This window comes from Zootoca vivipara, chromosome 3 (genome assembly GCF_963506605.1).
Source record: "Zootoca vivipara chromosome 3, rZooViv1.1, whole genome shotgun sequence".
Classification (NCBI taxonomy): domain Eukaryota; kingdom Metazoa; phylum Chordata; class Lepidosauria; order Squamata; family Lacertidae; genus Zootoca; species Zootoca vivipara.
Genome location: NC_083278.1, coordinates 12,279,943 through 12,300,296, shown reverse-complemented (window position 1 = coordinate 12,300,296; position 20,354 = coordinate 12,279,943). Strand labels below are relative to the sequence as shown.

The 20,354-nt window shown below is 43.0% G+C and overlaps 1 protein-coding gene across 14 annotated transcripts in view; it reads right to left on the bottom strand.

The window, feature by feature from the left end:
- PLCB4 (phospholipase C beta 4) overlaps positions 1 to 20,354 on the bottom strand; it is a 194,869-nt gene that overhangs the window by 77,848 nt on the left and 96,667 nt on the right. For 10 of the 14 annotated variants that reach the window (XM_035110090.2, XM_035110098.2, XM_060272409.1 and 7 more), the window contains 4 exons: positions 11,535 to 11,635; positions 7,701 to 7,781; positions 6,076 to 6,135; positions 3,502 to 3,645 (listed from right to left, as the gene is read on the bottom strand). In XM_035110090.2, coding sequence (XP_034965981.2) covers positions 3,502 to 3,645; positions 6,076 to 6,135; positions 7,701 to 7,781; positions 11,535 to 11,618 — 369 coding nt within the window. In that variant the 5' untranslated portion in view covers positions 11,619 to 11,635. Of the gene's footprint in view, positions 1 to 3,501; positions 3,646 to 6,075; positions 6,136 to 7,700; positions 7,782 to 11,534; positions 11,636 to 13,124; positions 13,208 to 20,354 lie in introns of those variants that run through there. The other 4 variants (XM_060272408.1, XM_060272411.1, XM_060272412.1 and 1 more) reach the window with 1 other exon arrangement.

Genomic DNA, 20,354 nt, shown 5'->3' with positions numbered 1-20,354 from the left:
TCTGAAGGCGCTTCAGAAACTTCAGCTGGTGCAAAATTCAGTGGCCTGTAGGACCGGGTGATATATCAATATATTGTCCAAAACTGGTTTGAAGTCCATAACGTGATATTGGTTTCATAATTTTTGACCTGCAATATATTGTGAATCGTGGTGTGTGTGTGTGTGTGTGCTATGCAAACATCATGTTGCAGGAAAAACTGAAGCCAGCCAATGCCTCTACATAGTTCCATCCTTATTTCAGACATTGTGATATGTTGGTATATTGTGATGTTTAGCTGTCGATATATCATGATGTTGAAAACCAGAAATTGCCCAGCCGTAGTGGCTAGGTTGCTCACCAGGCAAGATGGTTTGAGCTTATTACACCAATCCTGGCCCAACTTCACTGGCTGCCAATTACTTTCCATGCCAAAGTCAAAGTGCTGATTTTGACGTAAAGGTAAAGGTAAAGGGGCCCCTGACCATCAGGTCCAGTCGTGTCCGACTCTGGGGTTGCGGCGCTCATCTCGCTTTATAGGCCGAGGGAGCCGGTGTTTGTCCGCAGACAGCTTCCGGGTCGTGTGGCCAGCATGACATAGCTGCTTCTGGCGAACCAGAGCAGCACACGGAAACGCCGTTTACCTTCCCGCCGGAGCGGTCCCTATTTATCTACTTGAACTTTGACGTGCTTTCGAACTGCTAGGTGGGCAGGAGCTGGGACCAAGCAACAGGAGCTCACCCCGTCGCAGGGATTCGAACTGCCGACCTTATGATCAGCAAGCCCTAGACTCTGTGCTTTAACCCACAGCGCCACCTGGGTCCCTATAAAGCCTTAAATAACTCAGGACCACAATACCTCAAGGTACCGCTTCTCCCCATATGCATTAATCTGGACCCTGTGCTCATCCTCTGAGCCTCCTCCACAAGAGATCTGGAGAGTGGTAACATGAGAATGCAGGGCCTATTCTGTGGTGGCTCCCCCATTTGTGGAATGCTCTCTCTGGGGAGGCTCACCTGATGCCTTCATTACATATCTTTAGGGACCGGGTGAAAAAGTTTCTCTTCAACCAGGTCTTTGGCTGATGAACATTCTATAGCTTTTAAGATGTGTGTTTTTTTTGGGGGGGTATTTGTTTGTTTTTGTTTTATTGTGCAGTTTGTGTTTTCATTTTGTATTTTTATGTTGTGACCTGCCCTGTCACATCTTCAGATGAAGGGTGGTATACAAACTTATTGAATAATAATTATTGCTGCCTTGACACTGGACATTTATTTCAAGTAGATCACACCTAAGCAAAGTGCCAAAAATAATGATTGATTCCTAAGTTCCCCTCACCGCAGTGCCTGTTTACAGTCTGGTTACTATTAAAACTAAAAGGAATATTATGGAGATAATTTAAAGGTGAACTTTTGTAATAAACCCCCCCCCCAAACACCCCTACCATACAAACTGCCTTTCAATAGAACATAAATGCAAAAACACTCTACTTCATAACCAACAGCACTTGTGGTACATAAAGCACATTATCAAACCGTGGGGGTAGCATATTCATAGCAATGAGTGCTGTAGAAGTATTGGCCATTAAATGTGAATAGCAGTTTTGCAAATATGCTTAAGATGCCATTAAGTGCTCTTGGCTGCTAAGTTAAGATTGTTTTTCCCCCTGGTAGCCTATTTGTACTTAGGCTCTGTTCCCTAAAGTAGCATCTTCTCAAGAATGTTATCTTCCCGTGACATAAACCGATATTCACACATGCCATAATGTTCATAACAACAAAATTAAAAGCTGGAAGTCAGCCCACTGCTATTCACTGAGTGTATATAAAATTGCACGGGGACTTCTCACATGGCTATTTAATGGGATGAATCAGCTATGACATGAAAATAGGGCGGGCTGCCTTACACCTGGGACATTACTGAGATTTCAAAGGCGGGATGAGGATCTAGGACGTTTTTGGGCGTTTTTGTTTTCTCCCACTAAATATGGCCCCAGTAGCTTTTAGCAATAAGCATGGAAGATGCCAACACATAGCTGCTCTAAAGCTATTATGGCGGGGGGGGGGTGCCTTAGAGATATTTATCTCCTGCAAAAAAATGTTGAAAGAGGGCCTCTCTCTTTCTCTCGTAGCTGACTGTGCTGGGGAAGCAGTTCTTCTAGGATGTAATGAAACCTCGCCTATAAGTGAGCTTGGAAAACAGACTACGGTACTCCAAACTGTGTAACTGGGATCTTTGATATTCCTGGGAACTGTCCATCACAAAATGTGCCCAGACATATTGTAATTGCTTTGAAATGTTGCGAGCACTGGAGCTTCTAGGAATCAAACAAATGGGGTCAGCTCTACACCGTCGATCTTTGGAGGGAAACCATTTACTGAAAATGCCTCTTAAATACCATATCCACAAAAAGGGAAGCAAGCCATTCTGCTTTGCTTTGGTAAACCAAAAGTAATTTCACTGGACTCCAGATTTTTCATGGGGGGGGGAACTATTCATTATAAACATGACCATTATCATCACAGAGATAGTATTTTTTAAAGAAGTTTTTCAAAATTGCAAATTCGTTAGAGGATAGCATAGCAGAATTATAACCGAAAAGCATACAAAGAAGAAAGGGGGAAAGCAAACAATCCGAAAAGCATATTAAAACAGTTATGATAAAATCCTTATAATATGTACACAGACGAATCTAATCTCAGTGGGCTTTCCTGAGTTGGGAGGCTTTTAATGCAAACTTCGCTGCAAGAAGCATGATCTGGTAGCATAATCTTAAAAAGAAAACAGAATACAAGATAACACTTGTAGCAGAAAGCAAATTGGGGAAGCTCCATAATTTGGTGTTAAGTGCGCATGCTTGAAATGCAGAAAGTTCCAGTATCAATTCTTGGCATCTCTGGTTTGCTGTTGGGGAACCTTTAAATTCTTGGAAAGCCTCTGCCAGGCTAAATTAACCAATGATTTAACTCAGTACAGTATATGGCATCTCAACATGTCCATAGGCCCTTAATTCACATATTCACAATGCTAAGTGCTTGAAATACATTTTTGCTTTCATTTCATCAAGCATCAGATATTTTATTTTTGCACTCAGGCTCGACAGTTCGCAAAGGATAAATACATCATCATGCCCTTTTGAAAACAAAACCAAGATTATAATTGTATTCTTTTCCATTCTTCTTCAAATGAAAGCCAAGGTTTAAGTGATATTTAACAAAAGTCTCCCACCAGTCTTACTTTGAAGAGTTGCAGATTACATCTTCCACTGCAATGCAAACTTTTTATCACACGCTGACACACTTCCTAAATTGCCATTCTAACATTTTCCCACATGGGGGAAACACCCAAACATTTGGGAAAGCACTGCATTAGGTTCAATGGAACCATTAGCTCAATTTTTGCAACATGTGCTATCCCATTTCAATTTCCACAGATCTGTGTCCAAATGAGAACTTGTTATCCTTCAGTAGAACGCATGGGATTTTATATAGAATAGCAATGCAGTGAGCTTAAATATACAATACCTTAGCATCTTCCGTGCTTTCTGCTACCATATATGTGAAGCTGATGTTCACCAGATCTGTGCCACTACAGACACAAACTATTTTCCCTTCAAGTTCGTTTTCTGTCTTGCCAACAGCCTCGAGAGCAGCTAATATTTTTGGATCCTGTTAGAGACAATGAATGCCTTGTTAGACGTCCAGAACTAAAACAGAAAGGAATTTTGTTCACTCCCCCACCTCAAATATTTAACATGTAAACATTTCTTATTCACCTTTGCTAAATATTTTTTTTTATCAATGCTTCAAGTCCACAGTTTGAAAGCATTCACGACACAGCTGAGTATTTTAAATACAACTGATGATGTCACAAAGGCCTTGTTCCATAAGGCAGAAACTTTATACAGTGGAACCTCGGTTTATGAACACCTCGGTTTACAAATTTTCGGTTTCCCATCTGGAACGGATTAATTCACTTTCCATTACTTTCAATGGGAAAGTTCGCTTCAGTTTATGAACGCTTCAGTTTATGAACAGACTTCCGGAACCGCGCTAAAGCGATGATCGCTCAGAGATTGGGGGATATCGCCAGACAGGAGGACATAGCCCGCATGAAATCTGGGATGTTTTTAGGGGAGCAGATGTATCGGTCTGCACCAGCCTGTTACCTGGCAGATATCCACTACGTGGAATACCGCAGACTACTTACTGCGGCTAGACTGAATGTCCTTGATTCAGCGGTTTTGAGGGGAAGATTTGGAGGAGTCCCATACGGTCAGAGAATGTGCCATTGTGCCTTAGGTGAGGTAGAATCCACAGAACACATTCTACCGAGTTGTCCCTTTTATAATGATTTAAGGCAATGTCTTATAGCCCCGTATTTATCTCAGTTTAGTTCCCAACTAAGAGAACGGCAGGTAGCATATTTGCTAAACAAGCCCACTGGGAAAATAGCCTTCTCGGTGGCTAAATTCCTCTTCCTGGCGCTCAAGTGTCGGAAACGTATAATCGAATGTCTTGATGTGGGTTACCTGTAGGAGGTTTAGTAGCGCGGTCATACCCCATTTATGTATTCCTCTGATGCCCTCAGTTTTATATTTTATATTTTTATGTATCCCTCTGATGCCTTCAGTTTTATCTGTTTATCTTTGTATTGAGAAATGTTTTTTGTTCTGACTATCGGTCGAATAAAGTATATTGATTGATTGATTGACTTCCGGAACCAATTACACCCATGCTTCGGGTTAAGTACGCTTCAGTTTGAGTAGTATGTGGACCCGCCTGGAACAGATTAATCCACTTTCCATTACTTTCAATGGGAAAGTTTGCTTCAGTTTTGAACGCTTCAGTTTAAGTACTCCGCAGATCCGTCTGGAACAGATTAATCCACTTTCCATTACTATCAATGGGAAAGTTCGCTTCAGTTTATGAATGCTTCAGTTTATGAACAGACTTCCGGAACCAATTGTGTTCATAAACCGAGGTACCACGGCAAGGCACAAAGTTGGTGGCAGCTTGTTAAAATTCAACCTTTAGGAGCTGACACACCATGATTCTAGGTTATTTATGCAGAAGCTCTTTACAGGCAGGATACCGCAATCATAGTTCTGGAAAAAAGGATTCAATTTCCAGCGACTGTTCTTTTGCTCAATTGCACTTCTGGTTTTCCTTTCCATGGCATGCTGGTTTGCATTTTCATAAAACTTGGTCCAGTCATAGGTCAACTTTCTAAGCTACAATCACTACAATCACCATTGCAGATCACAACTTTCATAACTTGCACTTATGGCTGCCTCTTATGTTTACCAATCTATGTCTTCAGAAGATTGTGTTTTGCAACCAGCTGCAGAACTGGTTGGTCGGCCCTGTTCCTGCCACTTCAACAACCTCAGGAAGGTTAGAGGAAAAGTTTTTTTTTTTAATAAACTACAAATCTGAAAAACAGATTGTCATCCTGCAGCCACAAAAGTCTGCATGCAAGCCAAAAACTGAAGGAATATGTAGATCGGAGAGTTCTTACACAGACCCTATCATGTTACTCTGGTGTAAAGAGATTTCCAGTTTATCGCCTAAAATCAGGAAAGCTCATTTGCATGGCAACATCTTCTTGGAGATCGGAATGCCAATGAATGAATACATTAAACCCTTATCTTAATAACGGTCATACATTTTTAGAAGTGTTTGATGGCTCTCTGTTTGAAGCTGTGTCTAAAATTTAATTGGAAGAAAACTTTGGGCAAGCTTCACCCACAAAGACAGCATTTTTCAATCCTGCTAATTGAAACGGTGAAACTTAAGTAGATGCTTAAAAAATGAAATTTGATGGAACTTTAAAACACTTAACCATGGCCGGAATTTTTAGGCATTTGTGCCATATGCTGAAGCTTTGGAAGAAAACTGAAGTTGTTGTTTTGAAGACTAAACGGGCCATCAAGGAAGCTGGGTTTTCAGAGGTTTTGTTGATAGCAACCTTACAAAGTAAACTTCATGTGCTCGCTTCGGCAGCACATATACTAAAATTGGAACAAAGTAAACTCCACTACCCAAGTCAACACTTATTGTTTAAAACAATACCATTAAAGAAAATTACAGAAATACCTTTGGCACTGCTGCAAAGCGAATACTATTGATCAGAGAGCATTCCAAAACTTGCCCTTCCTGGAACGACAAAGGAAACAGGAAAATCTCCAGGGTTGGTTTGTAATAAAGATCACATTAAAATAGGAATTGTAGCAGAAAAAAAAGCTGGAGTAGAATTCGCAATCGCAGTTAACACAAAGCAGTGTGTATTCTATTCTGTTCAGTTCAAGCATACAGATCAAGGTGATTTCACCACTTCAATGTGATTGATGTGAAGGTAATAATAATAATACACATATTTAGCAACTACACACCAAACCCAAGACCTTTCTCCTCCATTTTGTGTCTTCACATCAAATACACAGAAAAGGTGGGATGAATCCTGAGAGAAGGTCACAAGAAGGGAACAAAGTTGGGCTGTTGCTATGCTCCCATAACAGCTGCCAGCGCAGAGGTGGGTGTAGAGAGACTAGCAGACAAAGGACCAGGACCAAGATTGCATATCCCCAAGGCCATCACCAAGCCATTAGCACTATAGTAATACAACTCTCTGCATTTACATCCCATTTTGTAACTCTGCGAACACAGTGCTGCTCAGCAAATCTCTCCTCCCTACAGTAAACAAATGGTTGCTGGGAGAGAAGAGGTGCCCGAAATATTGTTCCTCTCCCCAGTTAACTAAAATAAAGGTGGGTGGAGCATAGCTGCCAAGTTTTCGCTTTTCTCGTGAGGAAGCCTATTCAGCATAAGGGAAAATCCCTGTAAAAAAGGGATAACTTGGCAGCTATGGGGTGGAGGTAAGTAAAATGTGCTTCCACTTGTGGATTTCCCTTCAACAAATTAATGGTGCAGTCCTGCGCATGTTTACTCAGAAGTAAACTGTGGTCCATGGAGCTTTACTCCCTAACAGATGCTTTGGGGATTTGCTGCCCAAGGACCTGGTATTTAGGAGTTGTGTTTCACGACGGAACAGGCAGCAGATTGCTTTATCACAAACACACACAGGCCTGTCCTAGCCGTAGAGGCTAGTAGCATGGTGAACCACAGTGCCGGGCGCTGGAGGGCGTCAGGGAAGTGGTCCGGGGGCCACGGCTCAGTGGCGGCAAGCCGGGCGCGCAGCGGGGCGGGCGAGGGGGCTCCTGAGCTTGTGCAGAGTGCCCTTTCTCTCTCCCGTCCTGGCTGGCCTGGCCCTGCCTCTCCCGTGCTGGTGATTGGCTGTGTTGCCCGCCCACCCACCCACCCTCCCGCTCGCCCTGCTCCTTGCCTCCCTCCCTCCCGCTGCGGGTTCGAGTCCCGGCCTCGGCCTGGTGGGTCGGGTCGGGGGCATGAGGAGGACGAGAGGCCGGGCGCTACGCAGCACCACCCCCCAGCAGAGGCCTCCGTGCCAGAGGAGGAGGTGGCGGCGCCCCAGAAGATGACCAGGCAGCCCGCCCTGCCCACTGCGACGCCCCTGAGCCCGGCCCGCCCATGCCATGTCCCTCCTCTGCATCCGCGGTGAGTCGGGGGGGGCAGCGGAGGGACCTTTGCGCCACGGCGCTCAATGTGGTTAAGATGGGCCTGAACACACATTCCACATTTCAAAGACTGGAGAGGTAAGTATTCCAGAGAGAAAGTCATGATATGGAAGTCATTGCAAAGGGTACCTTTCCTTCACTTTTCCATGTGATAAAGAAGCCAAATTCATCCACTTTAAAGAGACAGTTTGGTTCAAAGACAAAAGACTCCTGTTGAAAGGCAAAAAGAAAAAAATATTCAGTGCTTCAAGTTAAATAAAAGGTCTACAGCGTAGCAACCTCCATTTTTGTTTGGTTCAGAAACAAAATACTTTAAAGCTCGCAATGCCCCCCTCCCCAAACAAACCACTATGTTAAATATACAGAGACCACAAAAGACGAACCGTACAACTAGGACTCAATTCACACAGCACTGATTCAGGGCTAAAGCCCCCCCCCCTCTTACAGACATTGCAACAGAAGCATCAGTGAACAATCATTCTCCAAATGACAACTGCGACATCATACCCAGACTTCTTAGGCTTGGGGCAACTCAAGTGACTAAGGACTCAGCCATAGCTGCCAAGTTATCCCTTTTTTACAGGGATTTTCCCTTATGCTGAATAGGCTTCCTCGCGAGAAAAGCGAAAACTTGGCAGCTATGGACTCAGCTATACAACTGCAAACAAAACATTTTAAATGTGTTGTGAGGTGCAATATACAAATGTGACACTAGATGGAGACAGTGCACTATGCAAAATCCAATGTAATTTTCAAAACTTTTTTTTTTTTAAAGCATTTCCACATCATTTTTATATGTGTGTAGATTCCACCTAGGGCAGGGCCTCATCCAAATAAACTGCATGGTGTCTTATAGGCCTCTCTGGTTCAGTTGGTGGCCCAGCTAAAAAAAACAACCATTGGGACAGAAATAGCCAAACCTTTGTTCGTTGTGCTTTGGTAACATCTAAGCAAGGTTTCTGCAATACATTAAGCACGGGGCTGCCTTTGAAGACGGTTTGGAAACTGTAGAATTCAGCAGCCAGACTGCTGGGGCAAGGTGGGTCTGATCACGTGGACAGCAATCTTAGCATGGCTTTACTGGCTATCAATAAGTTTCCAGGCTCAATTCAAAGTGCTGGTTTTGATCTTTAAAACTTTATTAAGCAGAGGCCCCTGGTACCTCAGCAACTGCCTTTCCCGACCTGAAGTGGCCTGAATACTGCATTCATCTTCTGAGGCCCATTTCCAGTTGCACTTTCTGAAGGAGATGCCAAGAGTGGCAGCATGAGAATGGGCCTTTTCAGTGGTGGCTCCCCACTTGTGGAAGGCTCTCTGTTCAGGGTCAAATTTAAGTTTGATGAGGCCCCAAGCTACTGAATATAATGGGACTCTTTATATGTCCAGCTGTCCTTTGTCAACAACAAATTGTCACTGTTTTTTGTGTGGAATATATGCTATATGGTAACTGATGGACCTAATAGGTATCTAAAGCCATTTGCACATAACAAGACATGTACAGTGGTACCTCGGTTTATGAACACAATTGGTTCTGGACGTCTGTTCATAAACTGAAGCGTTCATAAACTGAAGTGAACTTTCCCATTGAAAGTAATGGGAAGTGGATTAATCTGTTCCAGACGGTCCGCAGAGTACTTAAACTGAAGCGTTCATAAACTGAAGCGAACTTTCCCATTTCCTTTCAATTTTTTTGGAGCCCCCAATAGGGTGGGGCCCTAAACTATGGCTTGTTTAGCTTATATGTAAATCCAGCACAGCCTTTCTTCACTGGTGCCATGCTCAAGTGAAAAGCATTGGTGCATTTCTAAAACCAGCTGAACTTTTAAGTTTAGGGGAAAGTATTTGCTTGCTGGGCGTGGGCATAAACTGAGTGGAGAAGAGTCCCTTTGAGAAGAAGATACTTGAGTAAGCCATACTGTTCCTTGACCGTTTATTTGCTGCCACCATGAATGTTGGAGATAAGATCTCTGGCTGTCTTGGCAGGCTTTAATATTTAAAAATACCTTTTCTTCATTTCAAGAGATTATGGAATGAAGCAAAATAATACTAAAGGGATTTGGACGGGACATATCTTGTTGTTTTATTATCGTCTCGCTAAACAGAGCTTCAAGCTAATCTATAGTGCTTGAAAGATTAGCTGGAGATTCTGTTTACATGAAGTTTGCTAAGGCATCATTCGAGCCCCGCAAATCTAGTTAAACAAATCCATTCCTCAAAAAGACTGTAGATCACATGATCATATAAAAAGGAAACAGGCTAGAAATGCTCTCTTTTGCAAACACATTCTTTGGCGCAATTGTCTGTTAAAGAGTTTACAGATACAGAAATTATATTGAATGAGCTTGCAATAAGTGTGTCTTGCTGGAACTGAATAGCCAGCTCTTGAAAGATCTCTTCTGATCTGAACTGAGATGTAACTGGCCTGGTATCCTTTTCTGGCATTCATTACACTGCTGTCTGGCAATGTGTCTCCCTCCCCCCATATATGCATTTCTCAGTGGGAGAATCTACAAAGTTGGTAACAGAAGTAAACTGTTGTGATTTCTGTTCTCAAAAAAACAAAAAACAAAACACACCCCAACCTATATGTCAATGTAAATCATTTAATATGGCGGAGAGCGTGGCTTACCTGCAAGTAAGGAAAAATCAACACAAATAGTAGCAATGGAAGGGTTTTGTTGCTAATTACCCACCCTCTGCCCCAAGGTCCCAAGGCAGGTTACAGTAATTAAAACGCAATGTTAAAAACAGTTTAAAGCAATTTACAAATACTGAAACAAGGTGGGTCCTAAAATACATACATGGTGTGATAAGAGCTAATTGTGCACAGTCACCTTTGCAATGCCCAGAAATGCCCAGAGATGTTTTATTATTGTTATTATTATTATCGGCAAACAGAGGTTGCAATTCTATTCACATTTACCCAAATATCTGCATTGACATGTATAGGATCACACTGCTAATAATTCAGTTCTGGTCTGTGATTGGGACCTGGTTACCCAGCACTGCAGAAACAAGGGCCAGAGTCAAAGAATTTTGGAAGCATCCCTTGTTCTGTCCACTCTTAACATGTGCATGTATCGAGTCAAATTCAAAGCCTTAGTAATGATCTGGAAGAGTGTATTCTCCCATGCTGTTCACTGTGGTTTTGCACTATTTTGCACTAATTTGTTCACTAGTATTTCTAACAAAGTATGCACACTGTTCCATGACTTTCCTGCATGTGCTGATGATTTGCATTCAGAGTACAACTGTGGTAACCGGATGTCACCAGCCCCCAACTGTTGGACATGTTGACTGGTGTAATGGGAGCTGCAGAGCTTTGGGGAGAAGATGTAAGGCCTCTAGAACCCTGTCAGACCCTTGCGCCTCCTTCCAAAGCCCTGTGCCTCACGTAGTCAGCTTAGAGAAGGCAGCACATGACATGGCAGAGTGTGGCTCATGAGTTTCATGGCAAAGTCTTCTTGCAGTCTCAGCCCAGTATACCTGAAGGAGCATCTCCACCCCCATTGTTCAGCCTGGACACTGAGGTCCAGCTCCAGGGGCCTCCTGGCGGTTCCCTCACTGCGAGAAATGAGGTTACAGAGAACCAGGCAGAGGGCCTTCTTAGTGGTGGCGCCCACCCTGTGGAACAACTTCCCATCAAATGTTAAGGAAATACACAACTATCTGATTTTTAGAAGACATCTGAAAGCTGACATGTTTAGGGGAGTTTTTAATGTTTGATCTTTTATCGTGTTTTTAATATGCTGTTGGGAGCCGCCCAGAGGAAACCCAGCCAGATGGGTGGGGTATAAGTAACAAATTATTATTATTATTATTATTATTATTATTATTATTATTATTATCCCCTTGGTCTCAGAAGTTGGCCCTCCTTTTTCTAGAGGCAAAGACTCCTTGCTTGCCTTCAAACTGCAGGTTTCAATGTTTTGCTCTGGGGCAATATTAAGGAAGTCGCCTTACCTCTTCATATCTGTCAAACACGGCTCCATCTTGTAGAAAGGATGGAACTGGCTTCTGCCAGTTAAATTCGTATGGCTTTGCCATTATGTAGAACTGCCACCCTGAAACAAAACAAGCAAAAGTGAGACAAGTGGAATGTAAAACTGCAAAGACTACGGTGAACATGTTCTCTCGCCTGGTAAGGAAGCACAGTGTGGTTTCTAACCAGAGAATAGTGGTTGTTTTTTTTAAAAAAAATCTCTGTTTAGTTTACTGTCAATTTGAATTTTCATTACACTGAATTTGTATATCGCCTTTCATCTGAAGATCGCAGGGCAGTTCACAATGTAAAAATTTAAAAAAAATGAAAACACAAAATACCTAATAAAAACAAAACAAAACAAAAATACCTAATAAAAACAAAACAAAACAAACAATAACACCCCTTCCACAGGGCCATAGGATGTTAATGCCATCTTGAAGATAAATGTTTTCGCCTGGTGCCTAAAGATATGCAATGAAGGTTGCGGGCAAGCCTCCCTGAGGAGAGCATTCCACAAACAGGGAGCCACCACGGAAAAGGCTCTTTCTCATGTTGTCACCCTCCAGACCTTTCAAAGAGGCGGCACATGAAGAAGAGCCTCAGGTGATGATTGCAGGGCCTGGGTCAGTTCATTTGGGGAGAAGTGGTCCTTCAGGTACTGCTTTTAAAATGTTTTTAATGACTTGTTTTTCTCCGCATTGGTAAAATGTTAATATTTCTTTTAATCGCTCAGAGTTACAGTCAAGCCAAAATGCTTCTGCTGACAGAACATTCAACAATGAGTAAAATTTGGTTGAACACAACCCATTGCCTTTAGTAAGTGAGAAATACCTAAAAGTGAGAAATACCTAAAACTCACCAGGCCACATTTTATTAATGGACAGGAGAAGTGATACAATTAACTATAACATCACCAAGGCAGAGCATGAGACTCTTAATCTCAGGGTTGTGGGTTTGAGTCCCACATTGAGCAAAAAGATTCCTGCACTGCAGGGGGTTGGACTAAATGACCCCTGGGGTCCCTTTCAACTCTATGATTCTACGATTCCATGTTCTCTGGCAGAAAACACTCCCACTTGGACTGGAGTTTATAAATACGCCTTAACCCAAATGAAAACACTCAATACAACACTAAGTACTATTTATTCCTGGTCCTCCTTTTCAAAAAGAAGGATAACAAAGAGTATTTTCTAAGTAAAGCACGTGGCTAGAAGCCAGAGAATACGGATAGCACAAGAAGCCAGAGGGGTTATACATAATTTACTGAACTTGTGATCTCATTATACAAACACTGTAATGAAGAGAGAGAACACAAATCAGCTTGGCTTTGAAATCTTCATGAGAAAGGCTACTAGAGCGCAACATTTTCACATGAATGGACTAATAAGAGGGTTCAAAATTTCACAACAGCCACTCACAAACTGTTTTGAGTAAACTGTATCAGAAAGACTGGATTTTGTCCCTGAAACACACAAACACACACACGCACACACATGGGCGTAGGCAGGGGGGCAGGAGGGGGCAGCTGCCCCCCCCCTAGAAGCAAAAAATTATTGTATTTTACAGACCATAACCAGCACTTTTCCCCTCCAAAGGGCTTTGCTTTAGCGAGAGCAGCTCTCCACTTGCTGGGGGGGGGGCAGGAACACAGCTGTAACAAAAACACATCAAATAAATAAAGCAAAGTGGCTACCGGTACTTAAGCAGTTAAGACAATGGAGCAGAAAATCCCTTCAGGCAAGGTTTGATAGCTGACCAATTCACCCTATTGTTCTTCAGTGGTAGTTGTTAATGAGCATTCAGGGATCGCATTAAGAGTTCTATTGGTGATTTAATGAGGGTGCATTGACTAAGGTGGCTCTGCAAGGCTAAAAGGAAATGAATAAGAAAAGGGGGGGGCTGTAGCTTTTGATAGACACAGTGATGTTTATAAAAAGCAGAGGTGTTCCAGTCTGCCCCTCCTCCTGCATCTGTATACTGTAAATCAGGGGTGGCCACCTCCCAAGAGACTCTGATCTACTCACAGAGTTAAAAACTGGGAGTGATCTACCCCCTTTTGGGGGGTTCAGGTCAAAGCTGTTGAGTTTTTTTAAGGAAGGGAAGCCCTGTTTTTTTGAGTTTAGGTCAAACTTGTTGAGCTTCTTTTAGGAGGAAGGGAGGCCCATTTTTGTTTAGTGCTTCAGGTCATAGTTCAGCTTTTTTTTAGGGAGGAGGAAAATTTTGGGTGATCTGCCAGTGATCTAGCAGTGATCTACCACAGACATTCAGTGATCTACTGGTAGATCACAATCTACCTGTTGGACATGCCTGCTGTAAATCAAGCAGAGAGAAAGCTGCTTGCAAGGCTCCTGTACAGGCGTACCAGTATCTTTCTCTTGCTGCAGAGTTCCAGCATCACAGCGTCACCCAGAGGCACCCACAAATGTGAGTTATCCCTCTCTCTATTTCTTCCTTCCTTCCCTCCCTCTTCCGTCCTTAATAAAATACGGGGGGGGGGCAGATAAGCCCCACATAGAAAGCCCATCAACATTGGGGGGGGTGACTCTTTAAAATACAGTATTTACTAGTAATTGGGGGGGGGCACCTAGGCCTCTAGGAGTTGGCTGCTATGCCTAGGACAATTCAAGAAAGCAGATTGATGCATATGCTATGGTAATATATCAATAGAATCATGGAATTGTAGTCGGAAGGGACCACAAGGGTCATCTAGTCCAACCCCCTGCAATGCAGGATCTTTTTCCCAAGGTGGGGCTTGAACCCACGACATGGTTGAAATATTATGCTGATATGCAGCAACACCTCGGAGCTGTCATGACTGCGGCCGTGCCTTGCCTCGCCCTCGCCCGCCCTGTCACCCCCTCTCGCCTGCCCGACCCTCCTGTCCTCTCCAGCCAAGCAGGGTAGCCGCCGATGCTGCCAGCCCCAGAAGCACAAGGTGGCCGCTGCCGCTGCCGCCGCCACGATATCATCAGGCCTGCTGGCCCTGTAGCCCCGCCCACGTTCCCACTTCGGGGCCCCGCCCCTGAATGACCATGGCTTGCCCCCCCCTAGTTTTGATCCTGGCTACGCCCCTGCGCACACACACACACACACAGAGAGAGAGAGAGAGAGAGAGAGAGAGGGAGAGGGAGAGAGGGAGCTTTCCACAGAATTTAAACACACTCTTTTCTGGTTTAAGAGGTGGTTGGGAAGACAATGAGATTGGCATTTTAACTTGAAGAAGACACACACCCCTATACATATGGAATGATGGGATTTAATAAAGACATGGCTTATCAGCTTAAGCAAACTCGTGAACTTCACAAGATTATGATTTAGATTAGAAGTTAGCTAAGGAGTTTTTGTGTTCTTTGGAGACAAGCAGCCAGTGCAGACACACGACTCTGCCTACTAATAAAAAATATCTCAGACCTTTAGAGAAGGGCAAAGGAAATTATTAAAAAATGTGAGAGCACCATCTCTAAGCTTTAATGTCAAGCAATTAGTATTGAAAGCAGATACATGAACAAACATGTGCAATTAAAAGAGAGGAAGATTATTATTGAACCCTCCTTTTCTCCCTCCCCCCACCCCACCCCTACCTCCTCCTCAAAATTCCTTGGGGATAATCTGATCTCTGCCTGAGGCATTATCTAGACCCAGTTCTTCAGTTATTACTTTTTTTAAAAGCCCACTATCATATTTCTTCCTTTTAAGTGTGTATTGGTAGCCATCCCTAGCACGATTAGGTATTAGACAAAGTCAAACTTTATTAAAATCACACCTGATTTAATATTAGCTTGTTCTAGCAGTTCAGCAGTTTGTTACACTTCCTAAAGAAACTAATATGCATATGCACTTTATTTCCCCCCCCCTATTGCATACTTTTACGACAACTGGCCAAAATACGAGAGGATTATAAACGTACAAATGTACAGAAGCACTTGCAAATCCTTCTGAAGGAGGTTTCATTATAGTCTTAAACCCTTGTCCCAGAACTCAGTTTACCATCATGATTCATCATAGCCTTGATTTATTATTATTATTAATTTTAAATTAGAGGGGGGGGCAGTTGCAGGAGCACAATGTAGACACAAAGGGGTTGCCAACCTTTATGGATCAGCCGACACATTTCAGATTTTGAGTCAGAGCTAAGGTGCTAGCCACAGCTTACTGTGTGGATGGTGGAAGCAGAAACACAAATTTATAGAGCGGCAGCCACCCCCCAACAATCTCATGCTATGTCATGGAGTTCACACAATATTGATTTCACACACACACTGTTGCTATCTAATAGCAAAAGGGTATATTCCTCGGTGCCAGGAAAAATACACAAGGTGGCCACACACAAATTGCTTAGAAGGCACCTGCACATTTTGCCCCATAATATTCTTTCTTGGGGGGTTACTTACCTATTTTTCTGTTCTTAAATGAAAGCTCAGAGTCTGGGGCACTTGCCCAAGGGTGCCAGAGAAAGCATTCACAGGCACCACCAACTTGGTGACCCATGTCCTAGGTCAGGCATCCCCAGACTTCGGCCCTCCAGATGTTTTGGACTACAATTCCCATCATCCCTGACCACTGGTCCTCTTAGCTAGGGATCATGGGAGTTGTAGGCCAAAACATCTGGAGGGCCACAGTTTGGGGATGCCTGCCCTAGGTTTTCTAGCTAAAGGGCTGCATGTGATAGGGCTGGGGAACACCTGTATGAAGTGGGACCTTGGAGAGTTACTGTCAGAAAGATTAGATAATTGGACCAATGGTCCAGCTAGCATTAGGCACCTCTATGCATTCATAAACCTGTAGCCCAGCTATATTGATATTTCAATATTTCTGGTCCCTACCCCTCCAATCCTTCCAGTGTGTTTGCTCTTGGTCAACCTGAGCCCAGCCAGAAAATGCTGTCTGTGTGCTAAATTTGTTGGACGTGGGTCACTCACAAGCATGTGTGTGTGCTTGCTGCTGTAGGGGAATATCAAAAGAGTTGTTTTCTATGTACTATGGCCCTTTGCTAGGCATTTCATGAAGATCTTTTTTTATTTTCCTCCAGAATATTAGCTTAGGGACAGCTGGCCACAGTGAAATGAACTACCGGTACTGGTATTTATCTGCTGGTGAACAGAAAGCTTGCAAAAGCAAAGCAAGGGGAGAAATACTTGAATTTCCAGAGGAGGGGGGGAGGAAAGGAGGAAGGAAAGAAGCGTTGAGGAGTCTGATTGGCTGCAGCCCACACTCACCAGTCCTTACAGAATAAGGAGAATGTCCCTCTCACTGATTTCTTCCTTAACTCTAGGCAAATGCTGACTCTTCTTCAGTTTGATAAACACACTCTTCCAAAGCGGGTAGCATTTTAAAATGTAAAGGGAAGGGAGTACAATTTCATCTTCATCTCCACCCTTAGCTCCCATTTCATTTTCAAACTATGCCCTCATCTCCCTGCACCTGCAAGCTTGTATTAGGACTGGAGCACACATAACATTTCCAACAGGAATGCCATTGGAAAGGATGAGGTCCATCAAACAGAAGCGCCGGGGCCTCCCTGATCTATAACATTTTAAAGTCCATATGGCACTCTGGGCATCAGCCCGGTGGCCGGCCACTGCACTTTGCTGTGGCAGCAAAGGCCACTGTTAAAATCTACCTGTTGCAGGTAATTAAAGGGGGGGGACACATTAAAAAATATGATAAAACAGAGACAAAGAATGCTGAGGGGTGGGGGAAAGTAACATGCAATAATCCTAATCCAGATCAAGAAAGCAAAGGAAGTGGTTCACCAATAGCTGAAGTATTAGTGATGCTAAATGTGGCTCTGTCAATCATGCCAGGGGTTTATGTTTATTTCGTTTACTGGGCCTACAGCAAGCATGGAGGGGATCCCTACATTCTCCACCCATGATCTCCAGGATGACCCTACACACACACACACAGAGAGAGAGAGAGAGAGAGAGAGAGAGAGAGAGAGAGAGAGGGAGGGAGAGGGGGAGAGGGAGATTGAAATTGCAGTGGTACCTCGGTTTACAAACACAGTTGGTTCTGGAAGTCTGTACTTAACCTGAAGCGTACTTAACCTGAAGCGAACTTTCCAATTGAGAGTAATGGAAAGTGGATTAATCCATTCCAGACGGTCCGTGGAGTACTTAAACTGAAGCGTACTTACCCTGAAGCGAACTTTCCGATTGAAAGTAATGGAAAGTGGATTAATCTGTTCCAGATGTGTCCGCGGAGTACTCAACCTGAAGCGTACTTAACCCGAGGTATGAGTGTAATTGGTTCCGGAAGTCCGTACTTAACCTGAAGCGAACTTTCCCATTGAAAGTAATGGAAAATGGATGAATTCGTTCCAGACAGAGTACTTTCATTTTCAAACTATGTACTTAAACTGAAAATACTCAAACCGAGGCGTACTTAAACCGAGGTATGACTGTAGTGATAGGGAAAAGGCTACCAATTTTGCCAGTGAGAGCACCCCACATCCTTAACTGTAGAGAGTAGGGGGACATTGTTGCTAAGCTTGCAAATTTCTCAGAAGGATGTTGTGAGCATACAAGGATGGAGAAGCCCTGCAGGCCCACCTGAGTCACTTGAAAGAAGTAAAAACAAAACAACAACCCCCCAGAGAATTTTGCTCATTTGTCCGCTGTGGAACTGTAAACTACAACAGAGATAACAAATTTCCAAGAAAAATCATTTTGGACTAGTCTTCAAGATTCACGAAACCACTCTGTGTTTTCTGTCTCTCTCACACTTGGAACTGTCCAACCGAGAAGCCATGCCTAAATTTATTTGTCAGAAAGTCTGCACCTTGTTTGTGGGGAAAGTGTTTGCCCTTGGCTACCATTCTCCTTCCTCTCTCCTTTTGCTCAAGAAATAGCAAGCGAGGCAATGCTGTTCAATATCACACTTTTCCCACAGTGAAAATGCGCTCCTGACATCTTTATAAATGTGTTGAGATCCCATGGCAGACTGAAGTGCGAGGAATACAAATTGTATGCCATGCAGGCCTCGGTTGCTGTGCAACCGGGAACATACCCCGGTGCAGTGGGAAACAAAACAAAATGAATAAATAAAAGCGCCAATGTGAATGTTACATAAAGAATTTAAAAGAAAAATCTCATATACCCAAAAATTAGCGTACACACCCCTTGAATAAAAAGTGAAATCTTAAGCTTGGAGAAATAGCAGGATGTTCCTCCACAATTGCATAAAATACAGAAGGATGTGGAACGAGTTCTCTCTGTAGGAAGGTAGGAGCATCTTAATCAAACACAGAGCGTCATAATCTCCAACCATCTTAAGAAGAATTTTAATTCTCCAGCAGCTGCTTATTTTGCTTACGGAGAACCTCAAATGCAATTATAATTGTGATAGCCTTAGATAGGAAAAGGTTCACTCCCAGCTAAAAATAGCTAACCCCACCAAGTTCATCCGTCCCTCAAATTCAGCCTGATGCATGACGCCTCTAAGGGCACACACAGCCCACAACAGAACTGCCTCTATAAAGAGCATGTGCAAAAATATGAAAATTTAAATAGGAGGCATAATAATCCTATATTAAGCAAACAATCCTATATCACCACTACCCTGACTTGGTAAGTTTTATTGCCTAGGTAGGAAGGCTTCTGCACAGCTCAGCCTCTCTCTTAACCAGCTTCCGCAATATGTGAAAGGAACTGGTCTCTCTTTGGAAATACTCACACCCAATCAAGCAATGAACAGACAAATCGGGTAACCCTTTAGCTTTTAGCTTTTAGAAGTCCACAATAGATAGGAGGGCAAATATGAAGAAACAGAAACTGAAGGTGATAGCATAGGAAAAGAGCCTGATTGAGTTTTGTTCCACCTCCCCTTCTTTTTCTCAGCCTTTTCAATATCTGCTCAACATTTTGGAAGACCGGAGAAAACATACTGATTTCCACAATAAATAATAATTTGTTTTACTATAATGTTGATGGTTTCTGTTTATTGTCTTTCACCTGCTCCTCATTACCGTAACTGACCAAACCAGAGTTGCTAGGTTCCTTATAGCTCAGCCATTTGTAACATAAAACTTTTTTTTAAAAAAAAAATTAATTCTTGCTCACACCTCAGCAACAACTGATTCATGCACACAAATTCTATGGTGTTTCGGCATCCCTGATTCATACGAAGTACTCAAAGGGATTTTACCAGCAAAATTACAGAATAGTCGTTTTAATGTTTGTACAACTGTACGACTGCAAAAAGAAAAGAACCTACTATTATTATGTTAAAGAAGATGATGCACATGGAAGCAAGGAGACAGTCGTGAAAAATACAGCAGACTCTGCCCCTACTATTTGTAGTGTTTGGAAGTAAATTCTATGTAGCAGGGGAGAAGATGAGGCAGACCTAAAACCCAGCCAGGGAGGGAGAATTAAACAGTAAACCATTACCACTGCATGATATAAAATAAAAATAAAATCCCTTCCAGTATCACCTTAGAGACCAACTAAGTTTGTCATTGGTATGAGCTTTCGTGTGCATGCACACTTCTTCGGATACAGTGAAACAGAAGTCACCAGACCCTTATATATAGGGAGAGGGTGGGGAGGGGTATTACTCAGAAGGGTGGTGGGAATGGGGGATTGGCTGATAGTTGTTACCACTGCATGACATATTTACATTGCTGTATATTCACTGACTGGAAGACCAGCTATAGACCCCAAGGGAAAAGCCTGTGATCCATAAACCAATTCTCATTCCATTTAAGCTCAACTCAAAACTGCTTTAGTCCCTTTTGCATAGGCTACTGAATTAATGCAAAGGAGAGCGCTTCAGTTAATTGGACTGTCAGCCGTCAG